The sequence below is a fragment of the Procambarus clarkii genome, chromosome 85 (assembly GCF_040958095.1).
Source record: "Procambarus clarkii isolate CNS0578487 chromosome 85, FALCON_Pclarkii_2.0, whole genome shotgun sequence".
NCBI classification, from domain to species: Eukaryota; Metazoa; Arthropoda; class Malacostraca; order Decapoda; family Cambaridae; genus Procambarus; species Procambarus clarkii.
Window position 1 is genome coordinate 11,213,300 of NC_091234.1, and position 22,415 is coordinate 11,235,714.

Sequence of the window (22,415 nt, forward strand, 5' to 3'; positions counted from 1 at the left end):
AATACTTGTCATATATAGGATTCTGGCTTCACAGCTAGCGCACTTTTGACAGGTCAAGACGAGGATGCAAGATTATGTGCACCAGTTACTGGGTGATAGAAGCTACCTCAAAGAGGATAATTTGGTGTCTACACTCTAGTTATACCTGGTGGACTAACCTGCTGTACTATAAGAGAAGGAACCTCATCAATGTATGTAGCTATTACTGTAGTTTGATTGGCTGCATATATATTAATTTAATAAACCCCCCCTAATGTGTAGAGGATCGATTTGTGAGATTATGAGATTATTGCAGAAATACAGTCCACTTAACATTATACAAATTGCTATCGAAGTATATAAATTAACGTAAATATAAATTCATATAAATTAAATAAATATAAATCTCACAGGTCGGTTCCCACAGACAACAATCACTGGTGCAGACATCAATAGGTAGTGTAGAAAACAATAACTAGTGCAGACAAAAATAGGTAGTGCAGACAGCAATTGCTAGTGCAGACAACAATAGGTAGTGCAGACAACAATCACTAGTGCAGACAACAAACACTAGTGCAGACAACAATAGCTAGTGCAGCAATCAATACCTAATGCAAACAACAATCACTGGTGTAGACAACAATCATTAGAGCAAACAACAATCACTAGTGCAGGCAACAATCACCAGTGCAGGCAACAAACGCTTGTGCAGACAACAATCACCAGTGCAGGCAACAATCACCAGTGCAGGCAACAATCACTAGTGCAGGCAACAATAGCTAGTGCAGACAACAATCACTAGTGCAGACAACAATCACTAGTGCAGACAACAATCACTAGTGCAGACAACAGTAGCTAGAGCAGACAACAGTAGCTAGTGCAGACAACAATCACTAGTGCAGACAACAATCACTAGTGCAGACAACAATCACTAGTGCAGACAACAATCACTAGTGCAGACAACAGTAGCTAGTGCAGACAACAGTAGCTAGTGCAGACAACAATCACTAGTGCAGACAACAATCACTAGTGCATACAACAGTAGCTAGTGCAGACAATAGTAGCTAGTGCAGACAACAATCACTAGTGCAGACAACAATCACTAGTGCATACAACAGTAGCTAGTGCAGACAACAGTAGCTAGTGCAGACAACAATCACTAGTGCAGACAACAATCACTAGTGCAGACAACAATCACTAGTGCAGACAACAATCACTAGTGCATACAACAGTAGCTAGTGCAGACAACAGTAGCTAGTGCAGACAACAATCACTAGTGCAGACAACAATCACTAGTGCAGACAACAATCACTAGTGTATACAACAGTAGCTAGTGCAGACCAGAGTCACTTGGTCGGACATCAACAACTATCTCACTCATTGTCAGACAGATCTTCAGTAATATTAACATAAAACAATATTGTTACTTGATATTAAATATATAATATATATACATCGTTGAGTGAGAGTGCCTGAAGAACTGATCAGTGTACCGTTGTGGGGGCAGGTAGCGAGGATCGGCCAACATAACGACTGCTTCCTCGCCTCAGACACTGATAGAGGCACGTACCGTACGAAGACGGACGAGTACCCATACCTGAAGAAGGAAACACTTTACCTCTCCATGGGTGGTGAGACTTGCGCGAAAAACCCCCGCAGGTTAGTGTATGATCAGTAACCACTGCTGCCTCAAACATGTCCCCAGGTCAGTCCTGTTGATGATCAGTAACCACTGCTGCCTCAAACATGTCCCCAGGTCAGTCCTGTTGATGATCAGTAACCACTGCTGCCCCAAACATGTCCCCAGGTCAGTCCTGTTGATGATCAGTAACCACTGCTGCCCCAAACATGTCCCCAGGTCAGTCCTGTTGATGATCAGTAACCACTGCTGCCCCAAACATGTCCCCAGGTCAGTCCTGTTGATGATCAGTAACCACTGCTGCCCCAAACATGTCCCCAGGTCAGTCCTGTTGATGATCAGTAACAACTGCTCATCACATCACACTGACCTACTTGCTCATCACATAACACACTGACCTACCTGCTCATCACATAACACACTGACCTACCTGCTCATCACATAACACACTGACCTACCTGCTCATCACATAACACACTGACCTACTTGCTCATCACATAACACACTGACCTACTTGCTCATCACATAACACACTGACCTTCCAACTCATCACATCACACACTGACCTACCTGCTCATCACATAACACACTGACCTACCTGCTAATCTCACAACACACTGACCTACTTGCTCATCACATAACACACTGACCTACCTGCTCATCACATAACACACTGACCTACCTAGTCATAACATAACACACTGACCTACTTGCTCATCACATAACACACTGACCTACCTGCTAATCTCATAACACACTGACCTACCTGCTCATCGCATAACACACTGACCTACCTGCTCATCACATAACACACTGACCTACCTGCTAATCTCATAACACACTGACGTACTTGCTCATCACATAACACACTGACCTACTTGCTCATCACATAACACACTGACCTACCTGCTAATCTCATAACACACTGACCTACCTAGTCATCACATAACACACTGACCTACCTGCTAATCTCATAACACACTGACGTACTTGCTCATCACATAACACACTGACCTACTTGCTCATCACATAACACACTGACCTACCTGCTAATCTCATAACACACTGACCTACCTAGTCATAACATAACACACTAACCTACTTGCTCATCACATAACACACTGACCTTCCTACTCATCACATCACACACTGCCCTACCTGCTCATCACATAACACACTGACCTACCTGCAAATCTCATAACATACTGACCTACTTGCTCATCACATAACACACTGACCTACTTGCTCATCACATAACACACTGACCTACCTGCTCATCACATAACACACTGACCTACCTGCTCATCACATAACACACTGACCTACCTTCTCATCACATAACACACTGACCTACCTGCTCATCACATAACACACTGACCTACCTGCTCATCACATAACACACTGACCTACTTGCTCATCACATAACACACTGACCTTCCTACTCATCACATTACACACTGACCTACCTGCTCATCTCATAACACACTGACCTACCTGCTAATCTCATAACACACTGACCTACCTAGTCATCACATAACACACTGACCTACCTGCTAATCTCATAACACACTGACCTACCTAGTCATCACATAACACACTGACCTACCTGCTAATCTCATAACACACTGACGTACTTGCTCATCACGTAACACACTGACCTACTTGCTCATCACATAACACACTGACCTACCTGCTCATCACATAACACACTGACCTACTTGCTCATCACATAACACACTGACCTACTTGCTCATCACATAACACACTGACCTTCCAACTCATCACATCACACACTGACCTACCTGCTCATCACATAACACACTGACCTACCTGCTAATCTCATAACACACTGACCTACTTGCTCATCACATAACACACTGACCTACCTGCTCATCACATAACACACTGACCTACATGCTCATCACATAACACACTGACCTACCTGCTCATCACATAACACACTGACCTACCTGCTCATCACATAACACACTGACCTACCTGCTCATCACATAACACACTGACCTACCTGCTCATCACATAACACACTGACCTACCTGCTCATCACATAACACACTGACCTACCTGCTCATCACATAACACACTGACCTACCTGCTCATCACATAACACACTGACCTACCTGCTCATCACATAACACACTGACCTACTTGCTCATCACATAACACACTGACCTACCTGCTAATCTCATAACACACTGACCTACCTGCTCATCACATAACACACTGACCTACCTGCTCATCACATAACACACTGACCTACCTGCTCATCACATAACACTGACCTACCTGCTCATCACATAACACACTGACCTACCTGCTCATCACATAACACACTGACCTACCTGCTCATCACATAACACACTGACCTACTTGCTCATCACATAACACACTGACCTTCCTACTCATCACATCACACACTGCCCTACCTGCTCATCACATAACACACTGACCTACCTGCAAATCTCATAACATACTGACCTACTTGCTCATCACATAACACACTGACCTACTTGCTCATCACATAACACACTGACCTACCTGCTCATCACATAACACACTGACCTACCTACTCATCACATAACACACTGAACTACCTGCTCATCACATAACACACTGACCTACCTGCTCATCACATAACACACTGACCTACCTGCTCATCACATAACACACTGACCTACTTGCTCATCACATAACACACTGACCTTCCTACTCATCACATCACACACTGACCTACCTGCTCATCTCATAACACACTGACCTACCTGCTAATCTCATAACACACTGACCTACCTAGTCATCACATAACACACTGACCTACCTGCTAATCTCATAACACACTGACCTACCTAGTCATCACATAACACACTGACCTACCTGCTAATCTCATAACACACTGACGTACTTGCTCATCACGTAACACACTGACCTACTTGCTCATCACATAACACACTGACCTACCTGCTCATCACATAACACACTGACCTACTTGCTCATCACATAACACACTGACCTACTTGCTCATCACATAACACACTGACCTTCCAACTCATCACATCACACACTGACCTACCTGCTCATCACATAACACACTGACCTACCTGCTAATCTCATAACACACTGACCTACTTGCTCATCACATAACACACTGACCTACCTGCTCATCACATAACACACTGACCTACCTGCTCATCACATAACACACTGACCTACCTGCTCATCACATAACACACTGACCTACCTGCACATCACATAACACACTGACCTACCTGCTCATCACATAACACACTGACCTACCTGCTCATCACATAACACACTGACCTACCTGCTCATCACATAACACACTGACCTACCTGCTCATCACATAACACACTGACCTACCTGCTCATCACATAACACACTGACCTACTTGCTCATCACATAACACACTGACCTACCTGCTAATCTCATAACACACTGACCTACCTGCTCATCACATAACACACTGACCTACCTGCTCATCACATAACACACTGACCTACCTGCTAATCTCATAACACACTGACGTACTTGCTCATCACATAACACACTGACCTACTTGCTCATCACATAACACACTGACCTACCTGCTAATCTCATAACACACTGACCTACCTAGCCATCACATAACACACTGACCTACCTGCTAATCTCATAACACACTGACGTACTTGGTCATCACATAACACACTGACCTACTTGCTCATCACATAACACACTGACCTACCTGCTAATCTCATAACACACTGACCTACTTGCTTATCACATAACACACTGACCTACCTGCTAATCTCATAACACACTGACCTACCTAGTCATAACATAACACACTGACCTACTTGCTCATCACATAACACACTGACCTTCCTACTCATCACATTACACACTGACCTACCTGCTCATCTCATAACACACTGACCTACCTGCTAATCTCATAACACACTGACCTACCTAGTCATCACATAACACACTGACCTACCTGCTAATCTCATAACACACTGACCTACCTAGTCATCACATAACACACTGACCTACCTGCTAATCTCATAACACACTGACCTACCTAGTCATCACATAACACACTGACCTACCTGCTAATCTCATAACACACTGACGTACTTGCTCATCACGTAACACACTGACCTACTTGCTCATCACATAACACACTGACCTACCTGCTCATCACATAACACACTGACCTACTTGCTCATCACATAACACACTGACCTACTTGCTCATCACATAACACACTGACCTTCCAACTCATCACATCACACACTGACCTACCTGCTCATCACATAACACACTGACCTACCTGCTAATCTCATAACACACTGACCTACTTGCTCATCACATAACACACTGACCTACCTGCTCATCACATAACACACTGACCTACATGCTCATCACATAACACACTGACCTACCTGCTCATCACATAACACACTGACCTACCTGCTCATCACATAACACACTGACCTACCTGCTCATCACATAACACACTGACCTACCTGCTCATCACATAACACACTGACCTACCTGCTCATCACATAACACACTGACCTACCTGCTCATCACATAACACACTGACCTACCTGCTCATCACATAACACACTGACCTACCTGCTCATCACATAACACACTGACCTACTTGCTCATCACATAACACACTGACCTACCTGCTAATCTCATAACACACTGACCTACCTGCTCATCACATAACACACTGACCTACCTGCTCATCACATAACACACTGACCTACCTGCTCATCACATAACACTGACCTACCTGCTCATCACATAACACACTGACCTACCTGCTCATCACATAACACACTGACCTACCTGCTCATCACATAACACACTGACCTACTTGCTCATCACATAACACACTGACCTTCCTACTCATCACATCACACACTGCCCTACCTGCTCATCACATAACACACTGACCTACCTGCAAATCTCATAACATACTGACCTACTTGCTCATCACATAACACACTGACCTACTTGCTCATCACATAACACACTGACCTACCTGCTCATCACATAACACACTGACCTACCTACTCATCACATAACACACTGAACTACCTGCTCATCACATAACACACTGACCTACCTGCTCATCACATAACACACTGACCTACCTGCTCATCACATAACACACTGACCTACTTGCTCATCACATAACACACTGACCTTCCTACTCATCACATCACACACTGACCTACCTGCTCATCTCATAACACACTGACCTACCTGCTAATCTCATAACACACTGACCTACCTAGTCATCACATAACACACTGACCTACCTGCTAATCTCATAACACACTGACCTACCTAGTCATCACATAACACACTGACCTACCTGCTAATCTCATAACACACTGACGTACTTGCTCATCACGTAACACACTGACCTACTTGCTCATCACATAACACACTGACCTACCTGCTCATCACATAACACACTGACCTACTTGCTCATCACATAACACACTGACCTACTTGCTCATCACATAACACACTGACCTTCCAACTCATCACATCACACACTGACCTACCTGCTCATCACATAACACACTGACCTACCTGCTAATCTCATAACACACTGACCTACTTGCTCATCACATAACACACTGACCTACCTGCTCATCACATAACACACTGACCTACCTGCTCATCACATAACACACTGACCTACCTGCTCATCACATAACACACTGACCTACCTGCTCATCACATAACACACTGACCTACCTGCTCATCACATAACACACTGACCTACCTGCTCATCACATAACACACTGACCTACCTGCTCATCACATAACACACTGACCTACCTGCTCATCACATAACACACTGACCTACCTGCTCATCACATAACACACTGACCTACTTGCTCATCACATAACACACTGACCTACCTGCTAATCTCATAACACACTGACCTACCTGCTCATCACATAACACACTGACCTACCTGCTCATCACATAACACACTGACCTACCTGCTAATCTCATAACACACTGACGTACTTGCTCATCACATAACACACTGACCTACTTGCTCATCACATAACACACTGACCTACCTGCTAATCTCATAACACACTGACCTACCTAGCCATCACATAACACACTGACCTACCTGCTAATCTCATAACACACTGACGTACTTGGTCATCACATAACACACTGACCTACTTGCTCATCACATAACACACTGACCTACCTGCTAATCTCATAACACACTGACCTACTTGCTCATCACATAACACACTGACCTACCTGCTAATCTCATAACACACTGACCTACCTAGTCATAACATAACACACTGACCTACTTGCTCATCACATAACACACTGACCTTCCTACTCATCACATCACACACTGCCCTACCTGCTCATCACATAACACACTGACCTACCTGCAAATGTCATAACACACTGACCTACTTGCTCATCACATAACACACTGACCTACTTGCTCATCACATAACACACTGACCTACCTGCTAATCTCATAACACACTGACGTACTTGCTCATCACATAACACACTGACCTACTTGCTCATCACATAACACACTGACCTACCTGCTAATCTCATAACACACTGACCTACCTAGTCATAACATAACACTAACCTACTTGCTCATCACATAACACACTGACCTTCCTACTCATCACATCACACACTGCCCTACCTGCTCATCACATAACACACTGACCTACCTGCAAATCTCATAACATACTGACCTACTTGCTCATCACATAACACACTGACCTACTTGCTCATCACATAACACACTGACCTACCTGCTCATCACATAACACACTGACCTACCTGCTCATCACATAACACTGACCTACCTGCTCATCACATAACACACTGACCTACCTGCTCATCACATAACACACTGACCTACCTGCTCATCACATAACACACTGACCTACCTGCTCATCACATAACACTGACCTACCTGCTCATCACATAACACACTGACCTACCTGCTCATCACATAACACTGACCTACCTGCTCATCACATAACACACTGACCTACTTGCTCATCACATAACACACTGACCTTCCTACTCATCACATCACACACTGACCTACCTGCTCATCACATAACACACTGACCTACCTGCTAATTTCATAACACACTGACCTACCTGCTAATCTCATAACACACTGACCTACCTAGTCATCACATAACACACTGACCTACCTAGTCATCACATAACACACTGACCTACCTAGTCATCACATAACACACTAACATAGGCATGCGTCTCCTACTCCCCCAGATCCCACTCCCTACTGCCCAACAGCACTGAGGGAGATGGCGGAGCTTCACTACACCTACCTGAATATCGACTACAATCAAACTGTGATAAAAGATTGGAGGTCCCAAGGCTGCTTTAACAAGGTCAGTCGCTGCGGGCTGGGAGGCGAAGGTAAGTGGTGGTGACCGTGGGGGGGGGGGAGGTGTGTGATGGTGGTGACCGTGGGGGGAGGTGTGTGGTGGTGACCGTGGGGGGAGGTGTGTGGTGGTGACCGTGGGGGGGGAGGTGTGTGGTGGTGACCGTGGGGGGAGGTGTGTGGTGGTGGTGACCGTGGGGGGGAGGTGTGTGGTGGTGGTGACCGTGGGGGGGAGGTGTGTGGTGGTGACCGTGGGGGGGGGGAGGTGTGTGATGGTGGTGACCGTGGGGGGAGGTGTGTGGTGGTGACCGTGGGGGGGAGGTGTGTGGTGGTGGTGACCGTGGGGGGAGGTGTGTGATGGTGGTGACCGTAGGGGGGAGGTGTGTGATGGTGACCGTGGGGGGAGAGGTGTGTGGTGGTGTCCGTGGGGGGGAGGTGTGTGGTGGTGACCGTGGGGGGGGGAGGTGTGTGATGGTGGTGACCGTGGGGGGGGGAGGTGTGTGATGGTGGTGACCGTGGGGGGGGAGGTGTGTGATGGAGGTGACCGTGGGGGGGGAGGTGTGTGATGGTGGTGACCGTGGGGGGAGGTGTGTGGTGGTGACCGTGGGGGGGAGGTGTGTGGTGGTGGTGGTGACCGTGTGGGGGAGGTGTGTGGTGGTGGTGACCGTGGGGGGGAGGTGTGTGGTGGTGGTGACCGTGGGGGGGAGGTGTGTGGTGGTGGTGACCGTGGGGGGGAGGTGTGTGGTGGTGACCGTGGGGGGGAGGTGTGAGTGGTGGTGACCGTGGGGGGGAGGTGTGTGATGGTGGTGACCGTGGGAGGAGGGGGAGGTGTGTGATGGTGGTGACCGTGGGGGGGAGGTGTGTGGTGGTGGTGACCGTGGGGGGAGGGGGAGGTGTGTGATGGTGGTGACCGTGGGGGGAGGTGTGTGGTGGTGGTGACCGTGGGAGGAGGGGGAGGTGTGTGATGGTGGTGACCGTGGGGGGGAGGTGTGTGATGGTGGTGACCGTGGGGGGAGGTGTGTGGTGGTGACCGTGGGGGGGAGGTGTGTGCTGGTGGTGACCGTGGGGGGAGGTGTGTGATGGTGGTGACCGTAGGGGGGAGGTGTGTGATGGTGGTGACCGTGGGGGGGGAGGTGTGTGATGGTGGTGACCGTGGGGGGGGGAGGTGTGTGGTGGTGACCGTGGGGGGGGGGGAGGTGTGTGGTGGTGACCATGGGGGGAGGTGTGTGGTGGTGGTGACCGTGGGGGATGAGGTGTGTGATGGTGGTGACCGTGGGGGGAGGTGTGTGGTGGTGGTGACCATGGGGGGGAGGTGTGTGGTGGTGGTGACCGTGGGGGGGAGGTGTGTGGTGGTGGTGACCGTGGGGGGAGGTGTGTGGTAGTGGTGAAAGTGGGGGGGAGGTGTGTGGTGGTGGTGACCGTGGGGGGAGGAGGAGGTGTGTGATGGTGGTGACCGTGGGGGGAAGGTGTGTGGTGGTGACCGTGGGGGGATGTGTGTGGTGTGTTACCTATCGTACGTTACGGCTCGTGACCCTGAAACAGCTAACAACAAAAAGGTCTAGGGTTACTAAAAAACTGCTGTTCACAAGAGCGGGGCACCAGTATAACCCCTTGATAAGTAATGAGCATGTTAATAAAAATCTTCCTTTAGGACTGAAAGAATAGATATAAAATCTTATATAGATATATATTACATAAATCTCAATAGCAAACAGATGATTATTTGGTCACAATATATCACATTAAAAATATCACTGTATCTTCCAGACATTAAATTAATATTATTATATGTATGGCTATGACAGAACAAAAATGTATAACTTAACTCCACCAGATGCTAACTCTCTGGCTCCGGATCAGCTACTGAATAACAATAACGCGGGAGTCAAAAACATTGCCTTGCCCCGCGAACAATTTGCCAAAGTTACAATATTTATTATTTCAACAATGGAGCAATACATTGTGACAAGAGTAATCTTAAATTAACTTAATGAATAATTAATACATATTGATATACAAAAATAAGGTAATTATTTCTTTACATAGTAATTAAAATACGCATACAGAGGGGAATAATGGCATGCTCACCCAGCAACGGACTATCCCACGACAATTTGCCAGATACAGTTCACTCAATTATTATTCACCTCAGTTACCCACATATGATCACATAAATTATAAGTTCCCGTGGGAAAACTGAGCACACAAAGAAATAAAACAATCATTCCCACGATACGTTGGGCCTAACGCCAACACTGTAACATGAAATTACTTCTGCATAGAACATATAAGTATATCAATATACATACTTGTAATTTACACACAATTATAAATGTACATATTAATTTATTTACTTACGTATCTTATAGGGGTACGTAACACTTCCACCTCCAAGAAAAAAAATGCAATGGATTGAAGATCAATGGCATTTTTTTCGAAGTAAAAATGTTAAGTAAAAAGAAACATTTCATTTATGGTACATCAAAACTTCTTGACAAAGCATCAGCAATAACATTTTGCCTGCCTGGAATATGTTTGATTTCTACATTAAATTCCTGCAAAAACAATGACCAGCGCAGAATTCGTTGGTTCTTGACTTTCATCATATTTATAAAGATAAGGGGGTTGTGGTCTGTAAATACTAACACTGTTTCCTGACAAGTAAATCTCAAACTTCTTAATTGACAATATAAGACCCAACGCCTCCTTTTCTACCACGGAATAATTCTTCTGAGCTGCATTAAATTTTCTAGAGTAATAATACACAGGATGCTCAATCTTATCTAAACCAACTTGAATAAGCACAGCACCTATTCCAACATCTGACGCATCAATGTGTAATATGAAAGGTTTATCAAATTGGGGACTAGCAAGAACAGGTGATGTGGACAATATGCCCTTTAGGTTCTGAAAAGCATTCTGACAATCTTGTGTCCACTGAAACTTTACTTGCTTGCGTAACAAATTTGTCAAAGGAGCAGCCACTGTGGAAAAATTTCTACAATAACGCCTATAGTATGCACACATACCAATAAACCGTTGGACTCCTTTCTTATTGGTTAACACTGGGTAGTCCACAATGGATTGAATCTTATCTTGTAAGGGAATAATCTTACCTTGCCCTACCTCGTGTCCAAGATAAGTTATTGTACCTCTTGCCCAACTACACTTATTCATATTTATGGTTAACTTTGCGGTTTGCAACACAGTAAACAAGTTCTTAAGGCCTAAGAGATGATCCGCCCAATTCTTACTGTACAAAACAATGTCATCAAGGTAGGCCCTACAATCTGGCACATCCTTGAGTAAGAAATTCATGAGTCTTTGAAAAGTAGCAGGTGCATTTCTCAAACCGAATGGCATGACATTAAATTCATACGCACCGTCAGGTGTAACAAAAGCAGTAACCTCCCTAGCATACTCTGTTAATGGGATTTGGTAGTACCCTTTTGACAAATCAAGCTTACTTACATATTCGGCATGTCCTATGGACTCAATACATTCCTCCAACAAGGGTAAAGGAAAAACGTCCACAGTAGTGCGCTTGTTCAGTTTCCTGTAATCCACGCACAATCTCCAGGTTCCATCTGGTTTTGGCACTAACAAACACGGAGAGCTCCAAGTACTTTGACTTGGCCGAATGAAATCATGCAGGAGCAGATATTCCACTTCTGCTTGTATAATTTTCCTCTTTTCGGGATTCACTCGGTACGGATGTTGTCGAATGGGTGTGCTGTCCAGGAGCTGAATGTCGTGTGTGATGAGGTGGGTCTGTGTGGGAACCTCCCCAAACAGAGATGTATGGTTGTCCAGCAGAACCTGGAACTCATCACGTTGCTCCTCCTGTAAATGACATAGCATCTCCCTGCCATTGGAACTGGAACTGAGAAGTTGAATATTAACATCATGTCCCTCATTACAATTATCCTCAGGTGGTGACTCTTCCCGACTAAAACAACCTACTACACCAGGTCCAACATAAGCTTTTAATCTGTTAATGTGCACAGTCATTTGGGGTTCTGAAAGATTAGGGTTAATTAGTTTATAAGTTAGGTCTCCCACCTTTTCCACCACTTGGTAGGGTCCTGCGAACTTATGGGACATGGAAGTCCCCATACGAGGTTTCAACACCAACACCAAATCTCCGACATCAAACGACCTGAGCTTAGCCTTGAACTTCTTGTCATATCTTACTTTCATGGCTTGTTGAGTCCTTCCCAGATGTTCTTTCGCCAACTCACGAGCCCGACACAACTTGTCCTTGACCTCACTCAAGTACAATCCACTCTGATGAACAGAGACATCTCCCAACAACTTTTCTTGTAGCATTTTTAGAGGACCTCTTACTTGGTGACCAAACACAAGTTCAAAAGGTGAACAGCCCAATGACTCTTGTAGCCCTTTTCTAGCAGCAAACAACACAAAGGGAAGATTCTCATCCCAATTACATGGATGAGTTTCTCCGGTTGTCCTCAACATTTGTTTTAAGGTCTGGTGGAAACGTTCAAGCCCACCTTGGCTTTGTGGATGATATGGACTGGATAATTTGTGCCGAATCCCTCGGGATTCGCAAAAAGTTCTGAAAACTTTAGAAACAAAATTTCCCCCATTGTCACTCTGAATAACTCTAGGCATTCCAAACAACGAAAAGAATCTTTCAAGACACTTGATGAGATTATGAGCTTTGGTATTCCGTAGAGCATAAGCTTCAGGAAATCTTGTAGTCATACACATGAGAGTGAACAAAAACATGTTACCCGATTTAGTCTTAGGTAAAGGACCTACACAATCAATTACAACATGAGTAAAAGGTTCATCAGGAACTACAATAGGTTGCAATGGTGCTCTAGGTACAGATTGATTTGGTTTATCAACAATTTGACAGGGTACACAGTTATGACAATATCTGACCACGTCTTTCTTTAACTTAGGCCAGAAAAAATATTTACATATCTTATGGTACATATTGGCGATACCTTGATGACCTCCCATGGAGTCGTCATGTGCAGCCTGCAGGACCTGCCTACGATACTCATTGGGGACAACGAGTTGGGTTCTAATCTCACAATCATCTGAAGAGGGAGTGCCCTTGGGTCTCCACCTTCTCATCAGAAGTCGATCCTTGAAGAAGAAACCCGTCCCTTCCTCCAATGCATCAACACTATCAGGAGCCTCAGAAATACACTTAATTAAACTAGGATCAGTAGTCTGTACAACACTTAAGGGCAATGACTCAGACTCAGCAGCGAGCGGGCGAGAACCTAGTAGCTTGATCTCTTTTCCCGATCGATCAGAATAAAATGGAGTCATAGCTACTTCGGCCTCACTCTCGACAACTGGTTCACTCGAGACAAGCGGGCAAGGTACAGATAGTTCAGCCTCCTCACCTTCACTTTCCTTGTGGTTTAGGTTCGGCGGGGCTTCTACTACGGCCTCACTCTCATTATCCAGTCGAGTCATAAAGGAATCCTCAAAATCCACCTCCCACTCCTTTACTGAAGGGGTCCTGGTCTTGGGAACAGCAACCTCAGTGAAGACAGGATTACTCTCACCTGTTTGTCCCATTGATCTAGTTACAACACAAGCAGGGTAAATAATATCATCATCTGCTTCTGGTTGAGCTAATACATTATTGGGTTTAGTTAACATGATGGGACACTTGGGCCCTACAACCTTTCGGTTGCCAAAATCATTACCTAGAATAATGTCTACCCCAGGAATGGGCAGTTGTTTACTTACACCAACATTACACCATCCTGAAGTATAGTTAGAATCAAGGTTAACTTGCACTAAGGACACCTGTTGCACACTACCTGCAATACCTTGGAGAAGCACAACTTCACCAAGATCTCGGGTGTCAACATCCGCAAGTACATTCTGGGTAATAAGAGACTGTGAAGCTCCAGTATCACGGAGTAATTGAACAGTCTTATGTCTACCATTATTACATAATAAGGTACCTGTGGAAATATATGGTTTAAATTCAGCCATCCAATTGGGACTGACTGTAATACATGAAGAATTAATAGGTTGCAATCCTTTACTCATAATAAGACCAGTTGGCCGTAGTTCAGGATGCAAGCTAAAACATGAAGAAATCACATGTCCCCTTCTCTTACAATGTGTACAATACTTGACAGTGGACACACTGGTAGAACCAACTGCCGGTGTAGAATTAGCATTACTAGGCTTAGATGATCCTGGCAATGGAGTAACAATCTTAGGGTTAGTAAGAGAAGAGTTCACGGGAGTAACTGTCGCACCAGGAGACTTATACTGATAAGGAGTTCTGTGAGCATTATAATTTACTCTACGACTAGGCTTAGGTGAAGTGGCCGTAAATTGGGCCTTAGTCAACAACTCGTGCTCATCAGCGAGCTTTGACAGCTCATAAATATCTGTTACATTCTTTTGTTCTGCCATAAAAGTAGACAACTTGTCTGGGAGACATGACAATACTTCTTCCATGATGAGAAGATTCTTTAGAGCATCAAACTCAGTGACTGAAAGTGACTTTAACCATCTGTTGCAAAAATTCGTCTTCTGACGAGTAAAATCTGCTATTGTCTGATCACTTGCCCTCCTTAGGTTCGGAAACTTCTGCCTGTGTGCCTCTGGATTTAATTGATACGCATTTAAGATGCTTTTCTTTACAAATTCGTAATCAAAACTATGAGCGTCAGGTAGGGATGTAAAAACCTCCTGACTACGCCCCTTAAATTGAGACTGCATAATGGCTACCCACTGATCCCTTGACCAGTTCATACTGATGGCAATTTTATAAAAATGTGCAAAGAAAACCTCAGGATCCTCCTCATTGAACTTGGGCAACTCTATATACTTATTCATCCTTATGGGATTATTATCACTTTGTTGAAACATTACTAGTATTTCCATGCCCAGCTGCCATACGCTGTGTTTCAAGCCTTAAGTTAGTGTCAGCAATTTGTTGTTGAATCTCTTAATTGTTGCTTCTTTGTGGCTTCTAGTTGCAACTCAATTAAACCTCTCTGGTTTTGTGCCGCAATTTCTAAACGCCTTGTCTCAAGCTCCCTCTGCTGAGCTTCAGCCTCTAATATTTGCTGTTGCTGTTGAGCTTCAATCTCTCTTTGACGAGCTTCAGCCTCTAATATTTTCTGTTCTTTTTGAGCTTCAAGTTCTAATATTCTCTGTTCTTTTTGAGCTTCAAGCTTAGCATTGGCTATTTGCGCTTCTAACTCAAGACGCTTTAACGTCATCTGATCACTCGACTCCTCTTTTAACTCCTCCAGAATTTCTTCTTCTAACTCCCCATTCTCAACAAAATGTGTCACAATGACTTTCACAATTTGGGCTTTAACCATTCTATTGTTGGCGGTCAAATCCAAATGATTTGCCATTTGTATTAACTCAGTCTTTTTAAGGCTCTGAATCCCTTCAAAGTCTGGGTGAGCCAACAACGATACAACTTTCTCCTCCATCGTTACTAACACTTGGCACTTGATTCACAACAATAATTAAAACAATGGCACTGCACTACACTTCACTGTAAAATTGTCACCACACTGAAAATTCGCTTGGCCTCACTGCACAACAAAATATGCAGGATGACTTACCTCAAAATCGTGAAACGTTGTTACTTGACACACAGGAAGGCTTGCTTGGCACATGGAATAGTTCTTAAGAAACACACAGACACTTGACACACTGGTACCTAGGAAGGCAAGGTTAGATTAGCACAGTTAAGTTTAAATGGGAACAATATTTCCTGGCACAGGCCCCTATAACTCTTTGTTACCTATCGTACGTTACGGCTCGTGACCCTGAAACAGCTAACAACAAAAAGGTCTAGGGTTACTAAAAAACTGCTGTTCACAAGAGCGGGGCACCAGTATAACCCCTTGATAAGTAATGAGCACGTTAATAAAAATCTTCCTTTAGGACTGAAAGAATAGATATAAAATCTTATATAGATATATATTACATAAATCTCAATAGCAAACAGATGATTATTTGGTCACAATATATCACATTAAAAATATCACTGTATCTTCCAGACATTAAATTAATATTATTATATGTATGGCTATGACAGAACAAAAATGTATAACTTAACTCCACCAGATGCTAACTCTCTGGCTCCGGATCAGCTACTGAATAACAATAACGGATCAGCTACTGAATAACAATAACGCAGGAGTCAAAAACATTGCCTTGCCCCGCGAACAATTTGCCAAAGTTACAATATTTATTATTTCAACAATGGAGCAATACATTGTGACAAGAGTAATCTTAAATTAACTTAATGAATAATTAATACATATTGATATACAAAAATAAGGTAATTATTTCTTTACATAGTAATTAAAATACGCATACAGAGGGGAATAATGGCATGCTCACCCAGCAACGGACTATCCCACGACAATTTGCCAGATACAGTTCACTCTATTATTCACCTCTGTTACCCACATATGATCACATATAAATTATAAGTTCCCGTGGGAAAACTGAGCACACAAAGAAATAAAACAATCATTCCCACGATACGTTGGGCCTAACGCCAACACTGTAACATGAAATTACTTTTGCATAGAACATATAAATATATCAATATACATACTTGTAATTTACACACAATTATAAATGTACATATTAATTTATTTACTTACGTATCTTATAGGGGTACGTAACATGGTGGTGGTGACCGTGGGGGGGAGGAGGTGTGTGGTGGTGACAGTGGGGGGGAGGTGTGTGGTGGTGGTGACCGTGGGGGGGGGGGAGGTGTGTGATGGTGGTGACCGTGGGGGGAGGGGGAGGTGTGTGATAGTGGTGACCGTGGGGGGAGGGGGAGGTGTGTGATAGTGGTGACCGTGGGGGGGAGGTGTGTGGTGGTGGTGACCGTGGGGGGGGGAGGTGTGTGATGGTGGTAACCATGGGGGGAGGTGTGTGATGGTGGTGACCGTGGGGGGGGAGGTGTGTGATGGTGGTGACCGTGGGGGGAGGGGGAGGTGTGTGATGGTGGTGACCGTGGGGGGAGATGTGTGGTGGTGGTGACCGTGGGGGGGAGGTGTGTGGTGGTGACCGTGGGGGGGGGAGGTGTGTGATGGTGGTGACCGTGGGGGGAGGTGTGTGGTGGTGGTGACCGTGGGGGGGAGGTGTGTGGTGGTGACCGTGGGGGGGGGGGGGAGGTGTGTGATGGTGGTGACCGTGGGGGGGGAGGTGTGGGGTGGTGGTGACCGTGGGGGTGAGGTGTGTGGTGGTGGTGGTGACCGTGGGGGGGAGGTGTGTGGTGGTGACCGTGGGGGGGAGGTGTGTGGTGGTGGTGACCGTGGGGGGGAGGTGTGTGGTGGTGACCGTGGGGGGGGGAGGTGTGTGATGGTGGTGACCGTGGGGGGGAGGTGTGGGGTGGTGGTGACCGTGGGGGGGAGGTGTGTGGTGGTGGTGGTGACCGTGGGGGGGAGGTGTGTGGTGGTGACCGTGGGGGGGAGGTGTGTGGTGGTGGTGACCGTGGGGGGGAGGTGTGTGGTGGTGGTGACCGTGGGGGGGAGGTGTGTGATGGTGGTGACCGTGGTGGGGGGGGAGGTGTGTGGTGGTGGTGACCGTGGTGGGGGGGGAGGTGTGTGGTGGTGGTGACCGTGGTGGGGGGGAAGGTGTGTGGTGGTGGTGACCGTGGTGGGGGGGGAGGTGTGTGGTGGTGGTGACCGTGGGAGGGTGGTGTGTGGTGGTGGTGACCGTGGTGGGGGGAGGTGTGTGGTAATAGTGACCGTGGGGGGGAGGTGTGTGGTGGTGGTGACCGTGGGGGGGAGGTGTGTGGTGGTGGTGACCGGTGGGGGGGTGAGGTGTGTGATGGTGGTGACCGTGGGGGGGAGGTGTGTGGTGGTGGTGACCGTGGGGGGGGGAGGTGTGTGGTGGTGATGACCGTGGGGGGGGGAGGTGTGTGGTGGTGGTGACCGTGGGGGGGGGGAGGTGTGTGGTGGTTGTGACCGTGGGGGGAGGTGTGTGGTGGTGGTGACCGTGGGGGGGAGGTGTGTGGTGGTGACCGTGGGGGGGAGGTGTATGATGGTGGTGACCGTGGGGGGAGGTGTGTGGTGGTGGTGACCGTGGGGGGGAGGTGTGTGGTGGTGGTGACCGTGGGGGGGAGGTGTGTGGTGGTGGTGGTGGTGACCGTGGGGGGGAGGTGTGTGGTGGTGGTGGTGGTGACCGTGGGGGGGAGGTGTGTGGTGGTGGTTGTGACCGTGGGGGGGAGGTGTGTGATGGTGGTGACAGTGGGGGGGAGGTGTGTAGTGGTGGTGACCGTGATCGGGGGGAGGTGTGTGGTGGTGGTGACCGTGGGGGGGGAGGTGTGTGGTGGTGGTGACCGTGGGGGGGAGGTGTGTGGTGGTGGTGACCGTGGGGGGGAGGTGTGTGGTGGTGGTGACCGTGGGGGGGGGAGGTGTGTGGTGGTGGTGACCGTGGGGGGTGAGGTGTGTGATGGTGGTGACCGTGGGGGGGGTGAGGTGTGTGGTGGTGGTGACCGTGGGGGGGGAGGTGTGTGGTGGTGGTGACCGTGGGAGGGAGGTGTGTGGTGGTGGTGACCGTGGGGGGGTGGTGTGTGGTGGTGGTGACCGTGGGGGGGAGGTGTGTGGTGGTGGTGACCGTGGGGGGAGGTGTGTGGTGGTGGTGACCGTGGGGGGGAGGTGTGTGGTGGTGACCGTGGGGGGGGAGGTGTGTGATGGTGGTGACCGTGGGGGGGGAGGTGTGTGATGGTGGTGACCGTGGGGGGGGAGGTGTGTGATGGTGGTGACCGTGGGGGGGGAGGTGTGTGATGGCGGTGACCGTGGGGGGGAGGTGTGTGGTGGTGGTGACCGTGGGGGGGAGGTGTGTGGTGGTGGTGACCGTGGGGGGGAGGTGTGTGGTGGTGGTGACCGTGGGGGGGAGGTGTGTGGTGGTGGTGACCGTGGGGGGGAGGTGTGTGGCGGTGGTGACCGTGGGGGGGAGGTGTGTGGTGGTGGTGACCGTGGGGGGAGGTGTGTGGTGGTGGTGGTGACCGTGGGGGGAGGTGTGTGGTGGTGGTGGTGACCGTGGGGGGGAGGTGTGTGGTGGTAGTGGTGACCGTGCGGGAGAGAGGTGTGTGGTGGTGGTGACCGTGGGGGGAAGGTGTGTGGTGGTCGTGACCTTGGGGGGGGGAGGTGTGTGGTGGTGGTGACCTTGGGGGGGGAGGTGTGTGGTGGTGGTGGTGACCGTGGGTGGGAGGTGTGTGATGGTGGTGACCGTGGGGGGGGGAGGTGTGTGGTGGTGGTGACCGTGGTGGGGGGGGAGGTGTGTGATGGTGGTGACCGTGGGGGGGATGTGTGTGGTGGTGGTGACCGTGGTGGGGTGAGGTGTGGTAGTGGTGACCGTGAGGGGGAGGTGTGTGGTGGTGGTGACCGTGGGGGGGAGGTGTGTGGTGGTGGTGACCGTGGGGGGGAGGTGTGTGGTGGTGGTGACCGTGGGGGGGGGGAGGTGTGTGGTGGTGGTGACCGTGGGGGGGGAGGTGTGTGGGGGTGGTGACCGTGGGGGGGGGAGGTGTGTGGTGGTGGTGACCGTGGGGGGGGAGGTGTGTGATGGTGGTGACCGTGGGGGGGAGGTGTGTGATGGTGGTGACCGTGGGGGGGAGGTGTGTGGTGGTGGTGACCGTGGGGGGGAGGTGTGTGGTTGTGGTGACCGTGGGGGGGGGAGGTGTGTGATGCTGGTGACCGTGGGGGGAGGGGGAGGTGTGTGATAGTTGTGACCGTGGAGGGGAGGTGTGTGGTGGTGGTGACCGTGGGGGGGGGGAGGTGTGTGATGGTGGTAACCGTGGGGGGGAGGTGTGTGGTGGTGGTGACCGTGGGGGGGAGGTGTGTGGTGGTGGTGACCGTGGGGGGGGAGGTGTGTGATGGTGGTGACCGTGGGGGGAGGGGGAGGTGTGTGATGGTGGTGACCGTGGGGGGAGATGTGTGGTGGTGGTGACCGTGGGGGGGAGGTGTGTGGTGGTGGTGACCGTGGTGGGGGAGGTGTGTGATGGTGGTGACCGTGGGGGGGAGGTGTGTGGTGGTGGTGACCGTGGGGGGGGAGGTGAGTGATGGTGGTGACCGTGGGGGGAGGTGTGTGGTGGTGGTGACCGTGGGGGGGAGGTGTGTGTGGTGGTGACCGTGGGGGGGAGGTGTGTGGTGGTGGTGACCGTGGGGGGGAGGTGTGTGGTGGTGGTGACCGTTGGGGGAGGGAGAGGTGTGTGATGGTGGTGACCGTGGGGGGAGGTGTGTGGTGGTGGTGACCGTGGTGGGGAGGTGTGTGGTGGTGGTGACCGTGGTGGTGGGGGAGGTTTGTGGTGGTGGTGACCGTGGGGGGGAGGTGTGTGATAGTGGTGACCGTGGGGGATGAGGTGTGTGGTGGTGGTGACCGTGGGGGGGGAGGTGTGTGGTGGTGGTGGTGGTGACCGTGGGGGGAGGTGTGTTATGGTGGTGACCGTGGGGGGGAGGTGTGTGGTGGTGGTGACCGTGGGGGGGAGGTGTGTGATGGTGGTGACCGTGGGGGGGGAGGTGTGTGATGGTGGTGACCGTGGGGGGGGAGGTGTGTGATGGTGGTGACCGTGGGGGGGGGAGGTGTGTGATGGTGGTGACCGTGGGGGGGAGGTGTGTGGTGGTGGTGACCGTGGGGGGAGGTGTGTGGTGGTGGTGACCGTGGGGGGGAGGTGTGTGGTGGTGGTGACCGTGGGGGGGAGGTGTGTGGTGGTGGTGACCGTGGGGGGGAGGTGTGTGGTGGTGGTGACCGTGGGGGGGAGGTGTGTGGTGGTGGTGACCGTGGGGGGGAGGTGTGTGGTGGTGGTGACCGTGGGGGGAGGTGTGTGGTGGTGGTGGTGACCGTGGGGGGAGGTGTGTGGTGGTGGTGACCGTGGGGGGGAGGTGTGTGGTGGTGGTGACCTTGGGGGGGGAGGTGTGTGGTGGTGGTGACCGTGGGTGGGAGGTGTGTGATGGTGGTGACCGTGGGGGGGAGGTGTGTGGTGGTGGTGACCGTGGTGGGGGGGGGAGGTGTGTGATGGTGGTGACCGTGGGGGGGATGTGTGTGGTGGTGGTGACCGTGGTGGGGGGAGGTGTGGTAGTGGTGACCGTGAGGGGGAGGTGTGTGGTGGTGGTGACCGTGGGGGGGAGGTGTGTGGTGGTGGTGACCGTGGGGGAGGAGGTGTGTGGTGGTGGTGACCGTGGGGGGGGGGGGTGAGGTGTGTGATGGTGGTGACCGTGGGGGGAGGTGTGTGGTGGTGGTGACCGTGGGGGGGGGAGGTGTGTGGTGGTGGTGACCGTGGGGGGGGAGGTGTGTGGGGGTGGTGACCGTGGGGGGGGGAGGTGTGT

At 49.2% G+C, this 22,415-nt stretch overlaps 1 protein-coding gene across 1 annotated transcript in view; it reads left to right on the top strand.

Annotated features, from left to right (window-relative positions):
• LOC123746675 (uncharacterized) overlaps nucleotides 1-22,415 on the top strand; it is a 151,376-nt gene that overhangs the window by 57,133 nt on the left and 71,828 nt on the right. The window contains exons 7-8 of the mRNA XM_069316841.1: nucleotides 1,487-1,640; nucleotides 8,985-9,125. Coding sequence (XP_069172942.1) covers nucleotides 1,487-1,640; nucleotides 8,985-9,125 — 295 coding nt within the window. The remainder of the gene's footprint in view (nucleotides 1-1,486; nucleotides 1,641-8,984; nucleotides 9,126-22,415) is intronic.